Consider the following 22329-nt stretch of genomic DNA (forward strand, 5'->3'; position numbering starts at 1 on the left):
AGTATAGTAAGGCTTTTTTCTTCAAAAAAACAACATAGCATAGTAAGGCTTTTTTCTTCAAAAAGCGACATAGTATAGTAAGGCTTTTTTCTTCAAAAAAGCGACATAGTATAGTAAGGCTTTTTTCTTCAAAAAAACGACAGAGTATAGTAAGGCTTTTTTCTTCAAAAAAAAACGACATAGTATAGTAAGGCTTTTTGCCTTCGGCAGTTCGGAATAAAACCTTTTACTGAAAAGTATGACTAAGTGTTTAATATAAATTAAAAAGATGTTTCTTTATTTTTCTTCTTATTCCATTTACTGACCTATATGGTGTAGTGATCAACCAAAGGACGACAGCGGGAAGCGAACCCAGATTTCCCAGGTGGGAGTCCAGTGCACTAACCTCTGTGCCACCAAGTGGCTACATTTTCCTTAGTAATCATTTGTGTCTTGACAATAAGTCCACGGAAACAATTAAGTGAAAAAGTGTCCCAATCGGGACTTGAACCAAGGCTAACCAGACTAGAGACGGGTGAGTTAACCACTAGGCCACAATTTGGCTACACTTTTCTTGGTCTTCATTTGAAGATTAAAATGACAAAGTGTTTAGTTTAAAATAAAATAGTTTTTCTTTTTTTTCCCATTCCATTTACTGAACTACATAGTGTAGTGATCAGTCAAACAAATAGAAAGAAACAGCTTAGGGAAAATGTTTCCGGACCGGAATTCGAACCCCAGTTGCCCACACAGCAGTCAGGAGAACAAACCTCTATGTCACAAAGTGGCCACACTTTTCTTTGTCATTATTAGAAGGTCTTGACTACAAATATATAGAAACAACTAAGGAAAAACCACTGCTATATATTTTATACGTATTTGTTCAAGTATTTAATTTCATAAGATGTAACAATTAATTAAAAATTATACAAAAAGCTGATTAAAAAGTTGTTTTAAATTAACAATCACTATAAGACAAAGGCACATTAAATCCACAAAAAAACATATGATTGGTCACATTGCACCAGAGGTGAAAAGGTCATGTAAATAAATCATTATTGTCCACTATCTGGGGCATTCTATTTGGTACACCAGTAACAGATTGAAGATACAAAATATGCAGGATTTTCTTTTGATTGGCAGTCATCCTTCTTATGACAGTGTCAATCAAAACCAGAAAAACATTTTTCATTAAATTCTTGCATTAAATGCTATAGAGGTGTACCTAATATTTAGACCACCAAGTGTGGGTCTCTGAAGGCAAAATTTAAGGTTTCAGTCAGTAGACCAAGACACATTTAAAAGTAAACAGGAGTTAGAGCACATATAATAATGGCAAGTAAACAGTTTTTTTTAAATGTGTGAAAGGAAATGTTGGCAAAATAGCTTGGCCAGCTCAAAAAACACAATGTATTATATTATAACCCCTCACCTATAATTCACAAAATAGAAACTAAGCCACTGTGCTCGGTGTGCTTTTTGTAGGCCGGCTATTTGGGTAGTACAAAGGGGAGGGTGCATTGGGTAATGGATCGATGTTCTAACCCTGGAGAGAAAAATATGGTCTCATCAGAGCTATGAAGGGGCCTTAAGCACCTCATCCACCAGAAGTAACATTTAAACAAAAAAAAAAACAGTGCTTTAAGGAGGGGAAAAAAGGCGCGATGTGTAAAAAGTTCAAAGCAAACAAGCTTTGGAATCTTATGATGAACCTAAAATGCATTTTTGACCGAAAAATTGTCTTCATCCCAATGCCAGATATCCCATACTATTTTGCTTGCCTTATATTGCACTGAAAAACAAAAGGGTTCAACATTAAAAGACAGCAAATTCTTTTCACAGCGGTCAAGTTGGACTGGTCGCTAGTCAATCACACATGCAAAAAAACAACAAGTACACGTTCAAATTCACACCAATGGATGATCATGTTTGGGAATGTGGGAGTACCTAGAGACGAGTAATGCACATTCCCGCAACACAACCTAAGATTTGAACTAATAACCTCCCACTAGTGTTGTCTGGTTAAATACATTACATTGTTCTTTTGTCATTCACGCAGAGTTAGTCTTTTTTAAACATGTAACTTTTACAAAGGAGGAAACATTCACTGGACACTTCATCAATGACTTGTATGTGTACTGGTACACTATTGTTTGTAAAGAATATAATGCTCAATCAATTCATTTTTACCATCATCATTCACAGCTAATTAGTCTAAAATTAGACACAATCATTAGCACCCAATGAAAACTACATTAAAAGTCAATGATCAACAATTTTCCCCTATTTTTTTAAACAGACCAGTTTGATATAATATCCTGTTTTGTAACACATGAAGAACAATTAAGTGTCTTTCACCATTGTTAAATATAAATATTCCATAAAATGATTATTTCATCATTACGGGTGATTCGTAATGCCTTAGGAAAGAGAGCTCCAGTGATGAGAGTATATTCTGTTGGAGCTACAGTACTTGTGTGTAACTAATCTTTTGTCCCATGAGTGAGTTTACATAAGGAAGTTCTTCAAGTGTTAGGATTTGTCCACTAATCGCTGGTAGTTTCACGTTGTAGCTATAACGCCTTACTTCCGTATTCCTTCAAGGCTGTGGGGCCAGGTTGAGTCTGTCTTGTGCAAGTTTATTCATTATAAACACCAATTTGAGTTTTCCCCCCATTCATTTTGGTCCATCTGTTTTCATTAGGTTAATAATGTGTACAATATTATGTCTTTTTTTTGGCTATGTCATGGTCAAAGAATAAAATGCTGCTAAGTATAGTTAAGTTCAGTGTTGTTCAACTTTAATTCGACATGTTTTTCAGCTTTTATTTTCATTTTACTTTCATATGCATTGTGCAAAACCTTTCATTTCGTATTCATTTAGAAATAAAATATTTTAACTCGTAGGAAATAGACGTGAATTTAAAAATGTTGGTTTTATATTTTGACATTTTGGCCTCTGATAAGTTGAAGATTGCAAAGTTTCTTTTTAAAATTATCTTACGAAAATGAGCCCTTACTTGACTACGAGTGTGCGCTACCGAACAATTTCAAAGTATTTTTTCATCATTTTAATGTGTACAAACAACTAATTCTAATTTTTAAAAATTAATTTAAAGAGTTCACGTGTCGAGGTTTCAATTTACAGGGATTCACTGGGTAATATTCTGTAAATAGAATGATTAAAGTTAATGAGATCGGTAGGTAAACTTATTCACACCGAAGAAATAAATTCATTTAATTTAAGGCGGAATCTAATAATACTACCTTGCAGACAATTGTACAACCAATCGTCTGACAGCTGATCGCCGCTACACTGGCACCAGCATTCTGTCTATGGCGTACTGCAAGCGCTCCCAGTTTTTCCAAAATACCGTGAGGAAGAAGACGCCCAGAAAGGTGGCCACCACATGCTGGCGGCTCCTCATGAGCGGGGCGGCAAACTTGGCAGCGGTGGAGACGCATACGAGGATGACGGTGATGATGGCCAGCATGATGTTGATGCTACGACCCAGAAGAACGCGGGCATCACCCCTCTCCAGCTGCACGGTTTGCTGCTGCTGCTGTTGCTGGAACTCCAATTTGGACACACGTGTCTGACATGACTCCAGAGCTTCCTGGCAAGCAGAAAGTGAATGCTGGATTAAAAGGGTCTCTCAATTCATTGAAAAGGAAATCCAGATTGCTCACGGAATATGAGCAATGGAAATAGTGCGAGATCCAAAAAGAATTCACGATCAGTTTAATCATAAATAAAACGAGTACCATATTTTCACGACTATAAGACGCACTCCATTATAGGGCGCACTCTCAAAGAATAAAACATTTTAATTGTTTTCCCAAATATAAAGCAAACTGGATTATAAGGTGCCTGGTCTATTTTGGAGAAAATTTCAGACTTATAGTCTGCCTTATAGTCGTGAAAATACGGTAATAACTAGTTATAGCCATAGTTAACTGGAAAATGTTCCTTTTTTTGCCTGTAGTCAGTTGTTACAATGAAAATTCTCTATTAAAAAAAATAAAATGAAAATAAGAAACTGCTTAGCTATTGAAAGAACAAAAACACTGAGGTTTGCAGCAATAAAGTCAAAATACTATAAGAAGAAAATAGACGATTGATCCAGAAGTTTGACTTCTAAAAATTGAAGGTATTATTGTGAATGTTTGTATTAATGAAAATAAAGTCAAAATGTAAGTTTCTTGAAAAAAAGTATAATAATGTCCGTAATTTGGTTGAATATTATCCAGCTACCTGAATATCTCGGGCTCTCTCATGAGCCTGATAGGCAACCCGCTCCTCGATGCTGCCAAGTTCTTGTTTCAGGTCCGTCATCTCATGTTGGTGAAGTTCAGTCAGATCATTCAATTGGTCCTCCAAACGTGCATACCTGAAACGTGAGCTATTACGTCACATAAAGGTGCACATCAAGACAGACATAATGCTATCATAACAATGCAACCTGTGCCAGAAATATTTGGCAACTGAATTAAATCATTATGACCTTTTTATGTAAAAATGTAGAGATTAGGGTATTCAAATTTGAAAATGATAACTTTATAATTAAATTTTTGTAAAGAAAGACGATCACTAGTTAATAAAGTTCAACTAAAATGACCTTAAGGTAGGGAAACATACAGTAGAAACCAAAAGTGCTATGGTAAGCGTCTTTAAACTATTTCACAAAAAGCCACAGTGGCTGCTGGATTCCATTCCAAGCAAAAAAAGATGGAACCTTTTCACCAATCCAGTTGTAATCGGTTGGTTGAAGTCAGGTGCTCCATTTTTTAGCATTATAGGACCTCATTGAAGACTCACTAAATGAGATGAATGTAGTGTTTGATGAGATTAAGATAGGACAAGTGATTGATTATGCAACCGACCTGTAACGCTCCTCTTGCAGTGTTTGGTTGATGACGGCGTACTCCTTCTGGAACTGGGCCTTTATCTCTTCCATGTCTTCCTCCAGTTGGTTTTGTGCATCTTTAATAACCCTGGCCTCCTCCATACTCATTGCCAAGCCACTGTGCGATTCAACTCCTACCTGCTGGCCCTGAGCTGCGAGTCCATTACTGTCCGCTGAATTGGAAACGCTCTCCAAGGAGCATTCGTCATCACTGGGATACTTGGGTTTTCCCACTAGTGAGGTGCTACTACTCAGAGTCTTCGCCACCGTCTCGTCGGGGAGAGGGATGGACGCCTCCATTGAGGTCTTCATCTGGGCTATGTTGTCAGCGCTACCAAATCGGTTCCTGATGAGATTGGCAAACTCTCTGGGTTTGCTGAAGAAGAAAGGGGGCGAAAGGGAGACGCCGGGGCCGATGGTTTTGATCTTGTCCATGGTCGGGTGCCGACCGCTGCCAGTCATATCCCTCAAAAGCTCCCTGCGGGACTCTCTGGGGATTGTGCTATGCTTGCCACTGGACGGTTGAGGCGACGGCGTGTGCTGGAGTTCGCTATCCTTCATCTTGCGGTGGTATTGCTCAAGCTTCTTCTGCATTTGGGCGATGTTTTGCGCCGATTTCTGGTTCTTCTTCTCAAACACTTGCTTGATGCGGCCCACCTGCTGCTTGTCTGCACTGTTCACCAGCTTCAAGTACTCGGCCACGTTCTCATCCCGCGCCGTTTGTTCAATCTTCAACTGCTCGGTCACTTTAAGGATCTTCTGTTGGAGGTTGTCCAAACAGGAGCGGCTGCGTTGGATTCCAAAGGCCAGAGAGGGAGAAGGAACAACATCGTTTAGGTCCAGATCCAGATTGTTCTCTGAGGAACCCCGACGCATGGTTGCTTGAAGGCTAAGAAAGCTGCCCTCGGCACTCCGGTCCTGCAATGTAAGGAATATGTTCAGTGACTCTTAACAGCCTACAGTAGACACTTCTTTCACGCCCAAAAAGTTTGTTCCTGGCTTTTTTTTCCCAGAATGAACTGTTAAACCGTATATATTTATTCCATAGAAAATCATTTTTTTCTGACAGTAATACTACTCAACCATGTTCATCCATGCAAGATGAGCACTTTTTTGCATCTTACATTACAATTTCAATCAACTGGAAAGCTCCAACATATATGCAAGTAGATATAAAATATCCCATTGCCCTGTTTTTAGGGTTTTTTTTAGGGTTAAGCTCAATTAGTTCTATTCAGGCCTGCTCGTCCTTTTTCATAGACTGCATGAATTAGATACTCCCCTCTCCAAACGTCCATCTGCGCGAGTATGTAATGCTCTTATTGGACACAACTGTCTGGATTAGGATCAAATCCTGTTTGCTTATAATACGACACGTGAGTGACGAATTTCAGATAACGCCTATTAATATGTGAAACAAGTGGCCCATACACATCTAATGTAGGTCAGCCATGCCAATGCTAGTTTTGAAATCCCTATACCAGACATTTGCCCTGTTGATGAACAAACACGTTAACTGAACACTCAGACAAATCTTAAGGAAGTGAAACACGATAGGCTTAATCCCACTAAGCATGTCCTACTGTGAATGCTATGAAAGGTAGAGCACAAGCTGAGAAAAGCTGTGGAGAGAATGTAGTAGTTAGGTTCAGTGCGTCCCTCTGGTCGGGGTGTTACCAAAGTGTGACGGTTAAGACGCACACTAGTGTTACAATAGTGGAGTGTATAAAAGAAAACTAAATTCAGTTAGTTGTGTATAGTCTTACGATCAAAGTCATTGAACAAATTAACCTCATGATTTAAAATATTGGAATGAACAATTGAAACTATCAAAAAAGAAAAGCAGTAGGCTTAAATTTTCTATATTTAAAGCAAATGGAATTCCACTTCCTTAAAATTAGATGACTACGTTGTCCTTTGTACACGATGAAGATGAGCGATATTATTTTTTTTAATAGTTTTCCTCTCAAATGAATAAACAATGCCTCCATGTGATTTCACTGGGTCATTTTTAGGTTAAGAAACCGGCCGGGATCCTCTCGAGACCAAACAGGTTTGACGAAAAATAAGTTCTTGCCTGCAGGCATTAAGCAGGCGGCCACTGATTGGCCGTGGCGTCCTTCCGTCTCGATGATGTCAGTCCACATGACGAAGCTTAGTTGCGGACGGAGGTGGATGGTGACAAAGTGTGCCTTTTTTCCCAGTGTGCTGAGCTACAAAAAGGGCCTTGTGTTGAGCAAGGACAACACACCACAGAAGGAGAAAGGTGGAGGCGCGTGGGATAGATGAGAGGCTGGAATCCCCCAAGGCACTGAGACTCAAATCTCGTTTATGATCTCAACTATGTTTCAGATAAAGAAGTATATATGCGCTTATTTGAGTGAGCAGAAAGTGCCTGAGTGCAGACATTAATGGCGAAACCAGCTTCTTCACTGCATTCCTTCCTTGGAACAAGTTTATCAAGTTTGGCTATTGTACATTTTAGGAACAGCCCTGTGAACAAGTGTGATTGTGTAATTACTGTATGTAAAGTCATTTTAGTTCCTCTGCTTTTGCAAGTGTTCTCATTTATTGTATGTATGCTTTACATTTTGCACCATTTATCCCACGTCCCATTCACTCAGCGCCTTCTGGAACTTCTCTTCTTTCCCATCTTATCGAATTGCGATCATGTTAGTCATTCCTCCTGGCCTTAGAGCACATTTTGGTGAATTTTCCAAGAACACTTGTTGACCAAACCATTTCAGCCTGCTGCTGTTCATTTTAAAAATGCTGCAATCGCCAGGCTCTCGCTACTATCTGCTTCTTCACCTCCTCCATTTTCATCCCCTTCTGCCGTCTCCCGCCTTCCCCAAAAACGTCTTAATCCTCAACCCCCCTTTCGGTCATACCGCAAACACGCCTGGGGAATGGTTACATATGATGTTATAAGCAGAAGTATGAAAAGTAGGCCAGCTCTTTGGGACAGATGCGGGAGGATATTGTCTTCCCTCTCTGTGTGGCTAATTCATTTAGTCAGTAAGCTCCATTCACAGAGACTCACTTGATCTTAAGCAGTCGGCCAGGATGAGTACTAAAAAGAAGACTAATTAATTTAAAGGATGCTGTTTTTTTCTTCCTAGAAAATCAATTTCATAGTAGCGTACAGTACATGAGCACGGATCTGCACGGAATCACAGCCAAGAGCTGCTCAAAGAATTCTTCCATTGTTTGCACTGCAAAGTAGTGTCAAGGCAACCCCATCCATCCACACCTCAGGGTCTCCCACACATTTTAATGCCCCAACTGCAATCGATCATCAGACAACACCAGAGAGTGTGATCTTTTGTTAAGCTTGCTTTTATCAGTCTGAGTTATCAGTGCTTTAGGCGTTGAGCCTGCATGCTGCCTTTGACCTTAAACACATATGAAGTATTTCAGAGTTGGAAGGCAGCCCAAGGACAAGCTTCAGTTTCCCAACAATACAAAGACCTACTTCAATTCCCTCATTCATACACTACAGCATGTTTTAAGGAAGCTTCTCCACCTTAAAAAAACTGTTCTAGAGATGAAAGCAGGTATCAACTCCACTATGTTCTAAGGGCCAATTGACCATGTGTCCCATTGAATGTTTACTTTAACGCCACATCCATTTCAAAAGGTAACTCCCCAATCTGTGTCAGTATGTCAGTAGGGTAAGACAAACCAAAACAGAAGGCAAACAGAGGCCCTGTCCACTATCTGGCTGTACAGGGCCAGTACTTGGGGGGGGCAGGGGGTCCAACATGGACCCCCCCGACAGTGCCCCCACGCTGCCCTACATAGCCCTCGGCGTCTGTCGACTGCAACCATGACCCATTTATGAAGGGCCTACTGCATTGTGCTAGCTACACTGTTCTCAGTAAATGTGCATAGACATATTTTGTCCAATTAAACTTCTGTTTCAATGTGATGTCATGTCAATCAAACTGGCTTTGGTGACACATTAAGCTTCTAATGTGTGCAGATGGCCTGATCATTTTTATGCCACGTGGCCTTATGTAGCTTATTTTCCTACCATATTTTCCTGATTTTTGTGTGGCTATGCATTTTTTTTTATATTATGCCCCCCCACTGCCTCTTGGATCACTGACTATTGACAAAAGGCATGAATGATTTCAAAGCAATGATGCAATGTAGCGCAGAACATGAAAGAAAGCAAATGAGCATCAGGATAGTCCAGGGAAATGAAGTCAAAGTGCTAGAGAATGCCTGGAATGCACATTTAAAGCGGCCTGTTTGTAAATTCAACATTTGGAGAAACTATCAAAACAAAGGCAGGGTTCCTCACATAACTCAATTATCTGACCCAGTGAGACGGTGGGGAGGTGGCTTGTTTGCAGCCATTGCCAGCTAAAACATCTGACAGATTGTCATTCCAGTTTAGATAGGATGTTCCATCAAATACATAAAAACAGAGTACAATAAATACCAAACCCTGTTCTATTATATTCAATTGAGAAACATTACAAATTTTGGCTATATATATATATATTTTATGGATATAACATGTGCAAAAAATGTTGAGTTGAGGAACGCTAGAATAGAAAATTAACATGTTTGGCTAATTGCAAATCAATGTTGAATTTTGGTTGGTTGTTCACAAGTAAAGATGGAGCGATAGATACCTTTCTTTTGTGCACAACTGCGTGACGTAAGGATATATATATATATATATATATATTTTTTTATTCATCTATTTAAAAGACTGCCAGGACTTTTCTCTTAGCATCATCAAAAAAAGTACCACACAATCAGCATCATTGTTTAGACAATATTGCCACGTGGGCTCAGCAACACTTCAGAAAAACATTGTTAGTCAACCGTGTTAATCACTTTATCTACAAATGCCAGCCGAAAGCAATCCACAACACTGGGGAATTCTGTTGGCTTTTCTGGCCCGAGCCCATCTGAGATAGCCTGACAAAAAGAGGAAATCATGAACATCAATGCTGTAGGCCAAAGAGAAAGAAGACAAAACCCACAAGTCTTGTGATGATGTGCAGTACAGATTATGAATGACTGAAAGGATTTTCCAAGCATATCATTTGTCTATCGTCTCAATGCAAGTGTGAATGCTTGTTTGTCCATATGCCCTATGATTGTGTGGCGACCCGTCTACCCTGTGTTTACCCGAATTCTCTCTTTAACATCATCTCACCCACAAGCCACTAAGAGAATAGGCCATAGAGAATATGCATGCCTGGAAGTACATGTTTTCCTGGCAAGAATCCACCCTGGCATATTTCCATATAAAAAACAAGAAAACACAATCGGAAGCATTTGAACTCATTTGAATAAAACGGATAAAAACTGCAGAGCTGGGGAAACATCCTGGCTGGAGTTTCCCTTGCTGAGATCGAACAAACCAGCTCTCTTCGAGCAAAGAACAGAAACTCAAAGGGCTTAGAGCCCTGCCGTCATGCTTGTTGGTATTCCCTGTGGCCAGTTGTCTCCCACTGAGAAATGGGAACAGGCAGAGACAGAGCAACAGGGAATCTTTTTAGAAGACTGGCAAGAATTCCAGGCTGGGAGCATGAATTCAGTTCCCAATAAGACGAAGGAAGGAAACATGAACATAAATATCAATATGTTCATTTATACGTGCTGTCCCTCTACAAATAAATCAATCAATCGAACATTTCAGACCAGCAAGGCTTTGCGAGCGTGTGCCCTAGAGGAGCTTCTTTATCTTTGCTGCATTTACTGCATGTTTTGAGCTTACCAGACATAAGCGACATCCATATACAGACCCAACTCTGTCGGCCATATCATACATAGATTCTCAAACATCTCATTACCACTTACATTCCGGAAATAATGATGAATACGCAGGTGGCTTTCCTCCTGCAGACAAAACTGTCTCTTTGATATATTCAATGATGACTGCAGCATAAAAGAAAAAGTTGCTGATGACATACTTAAATATGAACACGTCTTTTATGTGATGTTAGCATCATTATAAAAGGTCATGTCAGGGCGAATGTGCCTCTGGGAGACGATCAAGCGGACAAATGGGCTTTGAAAATGGAACTAATTTGCACATTTGTGCTGCACAATTAATTTTAGTTGGAAGAAACAACTTCGGAGAAATACTTATTTGGGAGGAAAACAAGACTTTTTTTTTTTAATGACGTGTTCCTGCACTGTATGGCATTTATTGGGCAGTGACTGAAAAAGTCCTCCTAATAATGCACCATGTGGTATTCATAAATTGTACAGTATAGTCCTGTAAATGGGGGAAGGGTCAGAATCTGTACTGCATTATACCGTCAGCTGTTTTTTATATTTTGCCTGTTTCCCTTATTTATTTATTCTAAAAGGCTAAACAACAGATGAAATATCTACCTTAGTTCAATTCATTGATAAATTAAGAAATAAATTCAATCAAACCACCAAATATTCACAAATTTCAAGTAAATTTAACAACTCAAGATATCTTTTAGCTCTGTATTTCCCTAGAATATTCTTTTGTAAAATATAAAGCCACCAAACATGTGCGTACATAATTTAGACGTCAAAATTAAGGTTAAATCTTCCTTATTTCATCTATTAAATTTGCACTGTATAAACAATTGATAAGCATTTGTAAACAACACACAAAGAACAGGACAACTTTCATTTTAGTGAATGATACAAATATTATAAGGTTGTTATTTTGACAATCCAGTCTTTGATGATTTAAAACCTAAATTTCAACTAAAGAAATAAACAAAATCAGGTATTTTTTCTTGCAAATGATACATTTTTCGCAACTCAAAATAATAGTACAATTATTTTCATTCATCTGAAATTCTATATAATCTACTATTAAATAAAACAATCTATAGAATGAGTCTTAAGGAATTACAAAACGTTCACTTTAATCCTTTCCTTAATTACATTTCCTATGATAACATCTCAGACATAAGGATACTTTTATCTTGTGACAAAGAAGCTGATGTTGCACTTTAAAGACCAAGACTCCCTTTGAAAACAATCTGAAGTGATCTCGCATCAAACGTAATTATATAAAAGAAGAGAAAAAATAGAAAGTATTTTATTGACTATTTCCTTAAAGCCACTTGATTAAACCTCAAATTGAATAGTCAAAATGCCCAGTTGAGTAAATCACTCCAGTAACTGGCTACATTCTGTCAGATGATCAATTTCGCCCATAAAGTGAACACACCCGCAACCCGATTGTTGTCGTTCTTTTATTTACGCACAATAAGTTAAAGTAGGACGACATTAAGGTTCAACAAAACATATGTTAGAGAGTAAACATGAACTCACCATCCGGCTACTGAGGTGTTTCTCCACTTCGGATAAACTCCGCACGGACACACTGGCGCTGGGCATATTAATCCTGGAAAACTTCAATTTAATAGGAAATTACCAATGTTAGTGACCATGTTTGTGCGATTCTTTTTCTCTACGAGGGTACTCTCTCCAACGCACATTCTCGTTCAGATCACTTGTACGTAGAAGAACTCTGTGCAACAAACCCCGCCTTTGTGTGTGCGTGCGTTAGCGCGTGTGTGCGTGCGCGTGCGTGTGTTAGCGCGTGTGTGTGCGCGCGCGTGCGCGTGTTTTCGCGTACTTAACTCTTTCAAAACAAACAGCAGTACATCGAGTCGTGCTCATCATGAGTCATTTTACATTAGATTGTGTCACTACGGAAGCGTTTCGCTGCCACACCAGAAAATGTTCAGTACATTGGTACCTCTACTTACGAAAAAGATTGGTTTTGCAACTTGTTTTTTTCATAAGTACAGATGCATTTCAATGTAAAAGCCTTCATCTGTCGCAGGGGTGCCTAAGTCCGGTCCTCTAAAGCGCCTGTCCAGTCTGTTTTCCATATCTCCCTCCTCTACCACACCTGAATAAAATGATCAACTCATCGGCAAGCTGTCCAGTAGCTTCATACCGTTCCTGATTATTTGATTCAGGTGTACCTTAGAAGTGCAATCAGTGGATTGAAGTCATGTGATTCTTGGTTCGGCAGAAACCTCATTGGTTAAACAGTTTGTTTTGGATCGGTTGAAACAAAAACCAGCACCCAAAGTGGCCCTCGAGGACCGGTTTGACCACCCCTGATCTATCTGTTCCAATACCACCAACAAAACCCTTTAAAATGATCTAAGTATAACCATTTTGTATGAAATTTGTGAGAAACACAAAAAAATCATTTTCTGAACCACTTTATCCCCACTAGAGAGTATCCCAACTGGCTTCAGGCCAGAGGTGGGGGACACCCATGGTAATTGACCTTTGTTACTTCAGAAATGTTCCAGGTCAATGTGACCAGACGCATGTTTAACCATCCAAAATTAAACACTGGGAAAAAAGAACACACTTGGTAATGCAATAACTATTTAGTCAATCAATATTCATTGGGGTTCCAAAATCAATGTGTTTAAAATACGAAAATCTCGGCCAAGTGTGGGAGTGGCTAGTACGTGGGCCTCATGGTTCTGGGGTCAGGTGTTCAATCCCGGGTGGGTCCTGACTGGGTGGAGTATACATGTTCTCCCCAGGCTTGAGTGGATTTTCTATGGGTACTTCAGTTTCCTCTCACATTCCAAAAAATGCGTAGTAGGCTGGTTTATCACTGTAAATCGCCCCTAGGTATGAATGTGAGTGTGAATGGTTGTCCTTTGTCTCCTTGTGCCCAGCGATTGGCTGGCCACCAAGTCAGGGTGTCCCCCACCTAGTGTCTATAGTTGACTGGGATAGGCTCCAGCACCCTTTTTGTTCAAAATGTAATTTTACCTGTAGATGTAAAACACGTAGATTAGGCATAATATTCCATTCCACAATCAGAACATTACATAAGAGCGCTTACATGAACAGTCTTATGTCTCCTTGCTAATGAAGCTTTTGTGGCCGTTTTGCAATCCCTTTTGCGCAATGAATCCCAAATCCCAGCGAGAGCGTGGGAACGTTGCACCTGGCTCTGTGGTCTACATTGAGCCTTAATGGAACGAGCTAATCCACCGAGAAGGGCTCTGCGTACAAACCCACACGTTACATCACCACACTTGCACTAAACTTTCGTCCATTTTTTTTGTCTTTGCAATTAGTTTGGCCTGTGATTTACCCAGACACATTTCATGGGAGCCAATGGGAGTCTCTTGAGTGGATTGCTGCAAGATAGCACATTACAGACGATGTAGTGCCTTGCAGAATAGCTGAATTTCATTTTGGTATTAAACAAAGGCCCCATAGTAGCTTACTGAAATTTTAGTTTGATGTTTAATGCTGAACACAGGAGGATCCTCACATGTAAGAGGGTATGAATACTTTTACACCCACATTATACCTCACTTGTTCAAAAATAGTTTTTTTTCTTATGGTAATTATAAGAGTATACAATAAGCTATAAAGTGTAGAGGAGTTATAAAACTGGCATTCTATCTCCACTGGCTGAATGTCTATTTTGGAGCTCATTTGAGTTTCATTCATTCATTTCAGTTTCAGATTTAGTGTCCTCTTTTCAGGCTTTGGTGCTCACAATAACAGATTAAGAAGTCAATGTAGGGAAGGAAAGAAGAGTTAGCAGGGCCTCACACCACATGACAAGACATCCCTATAGTCACATGAGACAAAAGCAGCACAATCAAGACTGCATTGACAATTCAACTGCGACATCTTCAGGGTTTACTGGATTGTAGTGTGTAATTATTGATCTTCAAAATGAGTTTTAGTTAGTTGACCTTTTGAAATATCAAATTAGCTGGTACTTTTACAGAACACCAGTCATTGCTAATTTAGTCAGATTCTCCCACGGTGGACTTTTTGATAGATTTGTCAATTTTTAGGGGATAATTCCGTTTTTAATTTTGGAGATTCCTTTTTTTTTTCATTTCTCTCTTGCTGGATCCTTTGTATTTTACTGTCAGACCATATGGTGATAACATACCTCAAATATCTATTTGTCACGCCGTCTGGCAGGCCATTGGTAAGCATCACATTCCCTACTGATCTATTAAGTCATTTATGATGCCCTTTGAACAGTTTGTGAGATTAGAATATAATTCATTTACAGTAGTGTTTCAGACTCAACCACCCTTAGTTGATAGTTCTTGTGGTAAATAGATACCATCAAATTTACAGTCGGAAAATACAATGGAGACTTGTTTTAATTTCCAAATGACAAGACCATAATAGATTTTTTTTTTGTCCCGAAGACAGTACATGATCATTCGAGAGTGCCCTTCCCCTGAATTCTCCTTGACAAACTCACTGCACAGTTCTATTTACACACAGTGACCGCACTCTTGGTCCTATCCTTTGGATGGGCAAACACATTCACAATGATAACAATTAAAAAAAAAAAAGGTTGTTACCTTCAACATGAGTCACAAATGAAGTCTTAAGGACATTTTCAGTAAATTATCATTAAAAAAAACACAGCATGATTGTCCACTACTCACAAAAAGTTTGGGGATCTTGGATTAAAATTTTAAGATGAACCAAAACAAATTTTACCTAGATTTTCTTTCACTCACTCATCCAGCATCTTTGGGGAAAACTGCTGACAACACTCCTGTTTTGAGCCTTGCAGCTGATGACACGAACTGAAAAAGTTGAAGATAGGTAAAGAAGTGCAAGTTCAAACACATCTTGTGTATAACAAAAAGTAATGAAACATTCATGATCGAAATTTCAACCAAGAGCAAATAGCCTAAACTTTTTGCGAGTGGTGTGTAGTAGATGCGTCTCTCATGATCATTTTTCTCAACACTTTTGCTGAAATGCCTTAAGGCGATGAAGCATAAATTGATAATTTATGTACAGTAAAATGCACACTCTACTTGAGCAACAGTTGTTGGGTTCTGATTGTGCACATTTTGGCCCGCTTCTATACCCGTCCCACTTTTAACTTCATAGAGTCTTCTCTGCTGACGCACCTTAAAAAGTTTCCATAAATAGATGACGTCGTGACCACGCAGTGGCCGGACACTGTCTGAAATAGTCCAGTATTTCTAAAAGCTAAAGAGGCAATAGGGTAGGCTTAAGAGGGTCAAACCCCAGTGAGTGACTGGCTGTTGTAGTCGGTGGAGTCCATTTTGAGGATGTACGGGATTATGCTGTCGATCTGTACATTTCCAATCAGGCCGGCGAAAAAGAGCTCCTCGGTGACGGCAGCACTGATCAGACGCAGGGCAGGAAGTCGCAGAAGCAGCTTGGACAAACTGCAAAGTACAACAATATGTTCTGTGACATCTTTGTATGTTCCTCATCAATATACAGTATTGATATCTTGATCCCAGATGTCTATTTTTGGAGTATCAAATTTGGTCCCAATATCGGATACGATACAGTAGTTCCGTGCGTTTTCAGTACCATATGAAATAGGGAAAAGGAGGCAAGTCACAATTGAAGATTATGTCATTGGCCACCAGAGGGAGGTATCAACCCTTGGGAGTTAAATAATAGTAAAGGGGTTGGTTTTAAAAGTCAAAATTATATTAAAAAAACACCAGAAAAACACTGGCCCCACATCAAGAATATTCACTTATTCCGGCAGGTCTGGGAACCTGTTAAGGGCAATAAATGTGGTATTACTGTAGTAACCGTGCTTTTAGGCTGCTGTAAATCTAACCACTCGGTAAACACGTCCACTGAATGGAGCAAACGACTTTGCTTTAGATTTATAATTTGAAGAGATGATCTATTACTGCCATTAGTTTCTAAAGTTGAGAAACTAATGACAGTAACAGATTATTGCCCATTTTTCCTACAGTGAGAATTTTAAAAAGTGCCCAGGTAAATTTTAAGCTTGACCAGATTCAAATGTAATAAAAGGATTTTAAGAGGGGTTAATATACTTTTTTTTAAAAATATATAGATATATTTTTTATAAATATGGTCTCCCTAGTGTGTATTACATTCCAATTTCCCAAACACATTCAGACTATATAAAAATATGCAATACCAACCGGTATGTATCTTCTGGATACGTCCTCGTTACATAGTCCTGCAGCTCCATGTAAGCCTTCTCCTGGAACCTCTCTATTTGCAGAATATTGTCTATACCAGGATGATCTGAAGAAGAAGTAAATGGAAAAAAAACCATGCAGCGTAAATAAGTGTTTATATTTAGCCTCATAGTCTTGGGTTATTTGTTTAAATGTTTTGACAAGATGTACCAGGACTGAAGAGAACAATGGCTTTGAGGAAGGCATATTCGTAAGCATCGGGACACAGCTTAGTCATGCTGTTACAGAACTCCTGCAATCGCCAGATGTGCTCCATCACCAGTTTCACCCGGTCTTGGGAGAGCTTCTCTGTTGGAGACAATGAGTAAATAAACATGTAGCGCCTTGCACAAATTCATAGTTTAGCTACTTTTTAACTCAAGGTACTAAAGTATGCTTACCTTCCTGCAAGCTCGTCTGTAGATGGCTGATGATGGCACTTAAGATGGTTCCAACGTTCATAACATTGGAACATTGGGCTAGACCCAACGCAAACAGCTCGTTCCAACAGGCTTTCATTAGGTTGATGTCATTGTCTTCTTGACCGCTGCAAAAACATGTCAGGTTAGTGAAGTTGTGAAAATTTTTAAAAAGGGACAGCAGATTACTTACCTCAATGCTTGGAAGGCAGGTATGGAGCGTGCCCAATGCATTGAGAGAAAAAGAAGGCGCGAGGCTGACTCGCAGATGTAGTTGACATTGAGATACTCTGGCACAGGTACAGGCATCATAAGCTGTACAAACAAAAATGTGTTTAATCTATTAGTAAAGAGGAGCGTGCACACTGTTATTTTGCTGGCTGCTTACTTTGAATGGAATATGGCTATCCGAGAGCAACAGGCCTTCGAGCTCCAACACTGGGCCCGACTGGTCACCTGACATCAGTTGCATAGTGGCCTCCAGGTTGGTCGGTGAGGAGCCGTCGCCAGAGTGCAACACTTTGGCCAGAGTATCAAAGGCTCTGAACAACATGCAGGATGAAAAAAAATAATTATTTGAAAACATACTATGGAAATGAACGTAAATTAATGAGAATTAATGCAAGAAATAGGAAAAAAGTACGGTGGCTTTTAACTGATCACATCTATTTTTCAAGGGGCTGAAGATAGTAGTTATATGGTGGTATAATTATTTATGCATTTTGAAAGTGATGGGTAAATGGGAGTGAATGAGCTCTCAGTGAGAACTCAAATATAGTTTTAAATTTCTGATTCCAGTCCCATTGTCTGCTTATTCCATTAAGTCTAATAGGAACAAGAACACAAGGTCCTGCTAGAAATCATATCACTCTGAGTTTGCGCGATTACCAAATAACTGAGAACTTCTTTCCTTGTCTTAACACACGCTCACCTGGTTATATCGCTTTGCTCATCGTCCTGCATGTCCGTCATGGAGCTGTCACCGTTGCTGAGTGTTTCGACGCCGACCAGCTCGCCTGCACAGTCAATGGCGTCTCTCGCCTTGTTGAGGTGGGCGAGTGAGGTCACCACATTGGCCAGAGTGCCAAGGTCACTTTGAGAAGGGTCTTCATGCTGAAAGAGACACTGGCATAAATGAACAAAGGGTATCCAAGAATAATAACCGATTTATTGCTTTAACATTCACTAGACAGGATTTGAATTTAGTATTATTGTTCTCAAAAATACACCTTTTATACTACAGCCCCAACATGATATTTGCAATGGGAATGAAAGAGTTACCTTTTCTGGTGATGCAGGGATCAAGATGGTATTTTCCAGCTTCGTAAATGGGTGCTGGATATTGAGCAACATGCTTGACTCCAGCAAATGTGTAGACCTGTTTTGTATAGAAGTGTATTTCATCACAAATAACATTCATTTAAACAATGACACGTAAACATGGAGCACTGACTTTGGGTTGAAGAATACACAGCTACAAAGTTTCAATGGAATGGAATATATTTAGTTTTCTTGGTACAAGTACAGCAAAATTGCATTCCAAGGGTAATTGCAATCAATAATAAGGAGAGTAATTTAGCCTGTAAAAGTAATTGGATGAATGTACAAAAGCAATAAATTTACTCTCTCACCTGGACGTCTCTTTATCGCACACAAAGGTGGGCGTGGCAGCCAGTGGACTGCAAAGGTTCTTGCGGATGTAGATCTTCTCTGTGGAGGCAGCACAGTTGACAGGTTTCTCCCGGTTGGGCGTATCCATCGGTTTCCTCTCACACTGTACAGCTGCAACATAACAGTACACGTCTGTGATTGCTAAAATGAGCAGACACAGTACAAAGTAATACAAAATGTATGAAGTGTCATACAATCCTGTTTCATGCCCACAGCAATGCAGCGCTGTAGTCGACAGTACTGGCAGCGATTCCGGTGCATCTTGTTAATAGCACACTCGCCAGAGAGCCTGCATGTGTACAAAAGGTTCTTTCTGATGCTGCGTTTGAAGAAACCTTTGCAGCCCTCGCAGCTGATTGCGCCATAATGGCGTCCTGAAACAGGAATCAAAAACAAGGTTACGGCAGAGGGAAAGACATCAGCGAGATGTATGTCACTAGAAAGATAGAGCTAAAACAAATTAAAGTCAATTCTCACCTGAAGCCTTGTCTCCGCAGACAACACAATACTCGACAATGGGCTTGGCAAGAGACTGGTCCTCGGTTACAAACTAACAAGAAGCAAGAGAATAAGGTCATTCAACACCCTGAAACAATTTGAGGCTAAATCCTTATTATTATTAATAGGTGAAAAAATGGGTAGTATATTGATCTACCCCCTCCATACACTAATCTTGAAAACATACTTTTACTGCAATCCTTGGTGACTGTTTTTGCTCTTGAGATTTAGATGATTGCATAACTCAAGGTTCTCCACATAAGAGGTGATGTGTTTTTATTAAGCCGAGTAGATTTATGTTTACACCACCTCAATGCTGCCCTTGTTTTTGTTCTTAGTGTGTTGTGTATTAGCGGTCTGAAAAGAAGGACAGAGTTCTCTTCCCAATGAATTGCCATGGATCTCTCTTAGAAGAGTTCAATATTGGCAAGCAGGGTGAGACACAATCTAATACAATACTAAAGATGTGTCTAAATCCGCACAAATCTTAATACTGTAAAACCAGGATTTTTTAAATCCATCTCTATTTATTCACTTCAGGGAAATGATGTCAGTTTTTCATCGAGTGTCAATATGGAGGCATTTAGAGTTCAAGAATCCTGACTTAGAACGCTTTTACAGCATCGAGTCAGAGGTAAGATTCGAACGCTGAGCTCTTTCCGTTACTGAATATCCTCAATATTTGCAGAACGTAAACGAGGAACAATGGGGATCAAACCTGAATCTGCTGACCAGACAGATCAGGAGAGGCAAAGAGCAGCTGGTTAACACCAGAACTGTCTGAAGTGGTGAGAATGACTTTGTTGGGTGAGCCCTCCTGCTTGGCTAGGATCACTTTGCCACTGGAAGAGGAATACTCTGCATTGGCTAGGATAAATTGTTGCTTGCCATGAGACGCAGGCTCAACAGAGGTAACAATTTGAAGCTTTTGGCCAGTCTGTGGATCAGTTACAATCTGGGAGGAAATATTAAAATAAAATTGGAAGTGTAGAAGGTCAGCCAAGGAACATACGTAAATAAATAAAAAGAGATTACCTGAATTCGTCCCATTGACATGGTGTTATCTGCCGACACAAACTGTATCCTCTGATTCTGCCCATCCATACTCGAGCTGCTCACATCAATTTCCCACTCCACTACACCTCAGTGGGCCATCAGGTATAACATACACCTAATGTGGAAACAATTAAAACCTTAGGAGTGGATTTTCACAACATGTCATACCTACACTATCAAATTGCTATTATATAAACAATTGATAATACACTGAGACTACCAAAACAGCTATAATGCATTTTATAATGTTGGCTTGAAAGAGGGACTCCATATTGACCCCTAACTCCGTGCAAATCCACATTAATTTCAGACACATTTGAACACAAGTTTTACTTTCAACTAAAGGAAAAAAAACTATGAATAGCTGATAATATATCAAAAGGATATTAAGGACATGGAAAATCACTGGTATATTCAACACTTCACAATGTATGCATGCTTGCTTTGCTTATAAGGATGGACTCCAGCAGCGATTTATTATAAACAAATAATGAGTGTCCTAAAGTACTAGGTTGTCATATTGTGGTGATATTTAATTGTGTGTTAAGAAAAAAAAAACGTCTGTGATGTCAAAGCTGAACTCTGTGCTTTGTTCATGGTTTTCAACTACAATTTGAAGAGTTTTTTTTCTGTTTTCCCTGCAGTGAAATGTACTTTCATTATGAAAATTATATTTGGTTCTTATCGATCGCGCTTTCCGCTGGATGGATGATTAGATTATTCCGAATTTTGTGATTGTACCTGCACAGTCCCTATGTATGCTTTCACATAAACTGGCATCTTTGATGTAAACATTGTACTGTATTTTAATTGTGCTCCACTTTATTTTGGGGGAGAAAGAGAGTCCTTGTCCTAAATGAATGGATCTCATTTTCCTTTATAAAGATATATGGTTGTTTTCCTGACGTTTGGACTAATAAACAACTAACGATCGTGGCCGGAACGTCAGGTTCTTTAATTCTAAATTGCACCCCATAAGGGAATCGATACGGAAGATAAAGGTATTTCTTTTCCTGTCGGTGAAAGGTCAAAATTGAAGGGTTAAAGTATGCTAAGAGGCCCGTACGAGCGGGGCGGAAACGCAGCGACCATGGAAAGGACGGACACATTTTACATTAAAAGCATTTGGAAATACAACATAAAACCTCAGTATAGGAGCATAAATATCCCTACTTTCGAATGTCTCGTGCCGATTGCCTACTTGCAGAATAGTTTGCAATCGTATGCGTTCGAGCTAACGTCAGCTACTTGGTGCAGCTATCAAGGATCGAACACGCGGGATGGAGAATAAAACAAAGGCGATACCTTTACGAACATTATTAGATACATTTAAAGTACTAGGAGCTAATTTATAAGACATATCTACTTACTTTCCGTTGTGCTCACAAGCGAGCTTTTAGCCGATTGCTAGTAGGAAGCCAATGGCGCCCGGCGGTTACTAGCGCTTCCTCCCTTTGATTCTCGGTAAACAGCGACGCTGGCCCTCGGCGCGTAGACAAGTGTCTTTTTCCTCACCTATGCACAAGTCACTACGTATTTTATATCCTTTAATTTCCTTACAAATTGTATTTTGGCCAGTTTTATGAGAGGGTCAGAGTTCGTGACCCCTTCCCCCCCACTAAAGGGACGCATGCGCTTTGATGGCAACGGAGCAGGAAAGGCGTCGAATTTTGCCAGCTTCTCTTCCGCCTATGTATAGTTAAACTTCGACTGCGCCAGTATGCCTTCGATAGCTCAGTTGGTAGAGCGGAGGACTGTAGAGGCACATTGCTGAAATCCTTAGGTCGCTGGTTCAAATCCGGCTCGAAGGAAATT

The 22329-nt window shown here is 39.6% G+C and overlaps 2 protein-coding genes and 1 non-coding gene across 7 annotated transcripts; 1 reads left to right on the plus strand and 2 right to left on the minus strand.

Annotated features, from left to right (window-relative positions):
* Positions 1-844: 844 nt before the first annotated feature.
* LOC144189084 (transmembrane and coiled-coil domain protein 3-like) lies at positions 845-12778 on the minus strand. Of its 4 annotated transcripts, none has more exons than XM_077710732.1 (5): positions 12345-12778; positions 12180-12260; positions 4864-5804; positions 4235-4382; positions 845-3596 (listed from the first exon to the last, which is right to left on the minus strand). In XM_077710732.1, exons 2-5 carry the CDS (start codon positions 12243-12245, stop codon positions 3291-3293), a joined length of 1461 nt encoding a protein of 486 aa, XP_077566858.1. In that variant the 5' UTR covers positions 12246-12260; positions 12345-12778; the 3' UTR covers positions 845-3290. The 4 variants fall into 4 exon arrangements, with proteins under 4 accessions (XP_077566858.1, XP_077566859.1, XP_077566857.1 ...); XM_077710733.1 differs by having other exon boundaries at positions 12620-12776; XM_077710731.1 differs by having other exon boundaries at positions 12180-12777.
* A 2232-nt stretch (positions 12779-15010) lies between these two features.
* LOC144187876 (nuclear receptor subfamily 2 group C member 1-A-like) lies at positions 15011-22162 on the minus strand. Of its 2 annotated transcripts, XM_077710650.1 has the most exons (14): positions 21885-22162; positions 20494-20629; positions 20177-20413; positions 19438-19510; positions 19155-19334; positions 18921-19071; positions 18571-18667; positions 18221-18402; positions 17678-17831; positions 17483-17604; positions 17272-17417; positions 17042-17179; positions 16832-16937; positions 15011-16084 (listed from the first exon to the last, which is right to left on the minus strand). In XM_077710650.1, the coding sequence occupies exons 2-14, from the start codon at positions 20560-20562 to the stop codon at positions 15913-15915; spliced, it is 1827 nt and encodes a 608-aa protein (XP_077566776.1). In that variant the 5' UTR covers positions 20563-20629; positions 21885-22162; the 3' UTR covers positions 15011-15912. The 2 variants fall into 2 exon arrangements, with proteins under 2 accessions (XP_077566776.1, XP_077566777.1); XM_077710651.1 differs by lacking the exon at positions 20177-20413.
* Positions 22163-22237: 75 nt separating this feature from the next.
* On the plus strand, positions 22238-22325 carry trnay-gua (transfer RNA tyrosine (anticodon GUA)). The gene is given in 2 exon segments: positions 22238-22274; positions 22290-22325. It is a non-coding gene; the product is annotated as a tRNA-Tyr (tRNA).
* Positions 22326-22329: the final 4 nt, after the last annotated feature.

Source organism: Stigmatopora nigra, chromosome 2 (assembly GCF_051989575.1).
Source record: "Stigmatopora nigra isolate UIUO_SnigA chromosome 2, RoL_Snig_1.1, whole genome shotgun sequence".
In the NCBI taxonomy this organism is placed as follows: domain Eukaryota; kingdom Metazoa; phylum Chordata; class Actinopteri; order Syngnathiformes; family Syngnathidae; genus Stigmatopora; species Stigmatopora nigra.

Excerpts from the sequence above, each read along its gene's own strand:
- LOC144189084 (XM_077710732.1), bottom strand. The coding sequence starts at position 12,245 with ATGCCCAGCGCCAGTGTGTCCGTGCGGAGTTTATCCGAAGTGGAGAAA. Across the intron at positions 5,805-12,179 it reads AACACCTCAGTAGCCGGATG|GACCGGAGTGCCGAGGGCAG; the intron begins GTGAGTTCATGT and ends CTTACATTGCAG. Across the intron at positions 3,597-4,234 it reads AGAGAGCCCGAGATATTCAG|GAAGCTCTGGAGTCATGTCA; the intron begins GTAGCTGGATAA and ends TCTGCTTGCCAG.
- LOC144187876 (XM_077710650.1), bottom strand. The coding sequence starts at position 20,562 with ATGGATGGGCAGAATCAGAGGATACAGTTTGTGTCGGCAGATAACACC. Across the intron at positions 19,335-19,437 it reads CTGCGGAGACAAGGCTTCAG|GACGCCATTATGGCGCAATC; the intron begins GTGAGAATTGAC and ends TTCCTGTTTCAG. Across the intron at positions 16,938-17,041 it reads CATTGTTCTCTTCAGTCCTG|ATCATCCTGGTATAGACAAT; the intron begins GTACATCTTGTC and ends CTTCTTCTTCAG.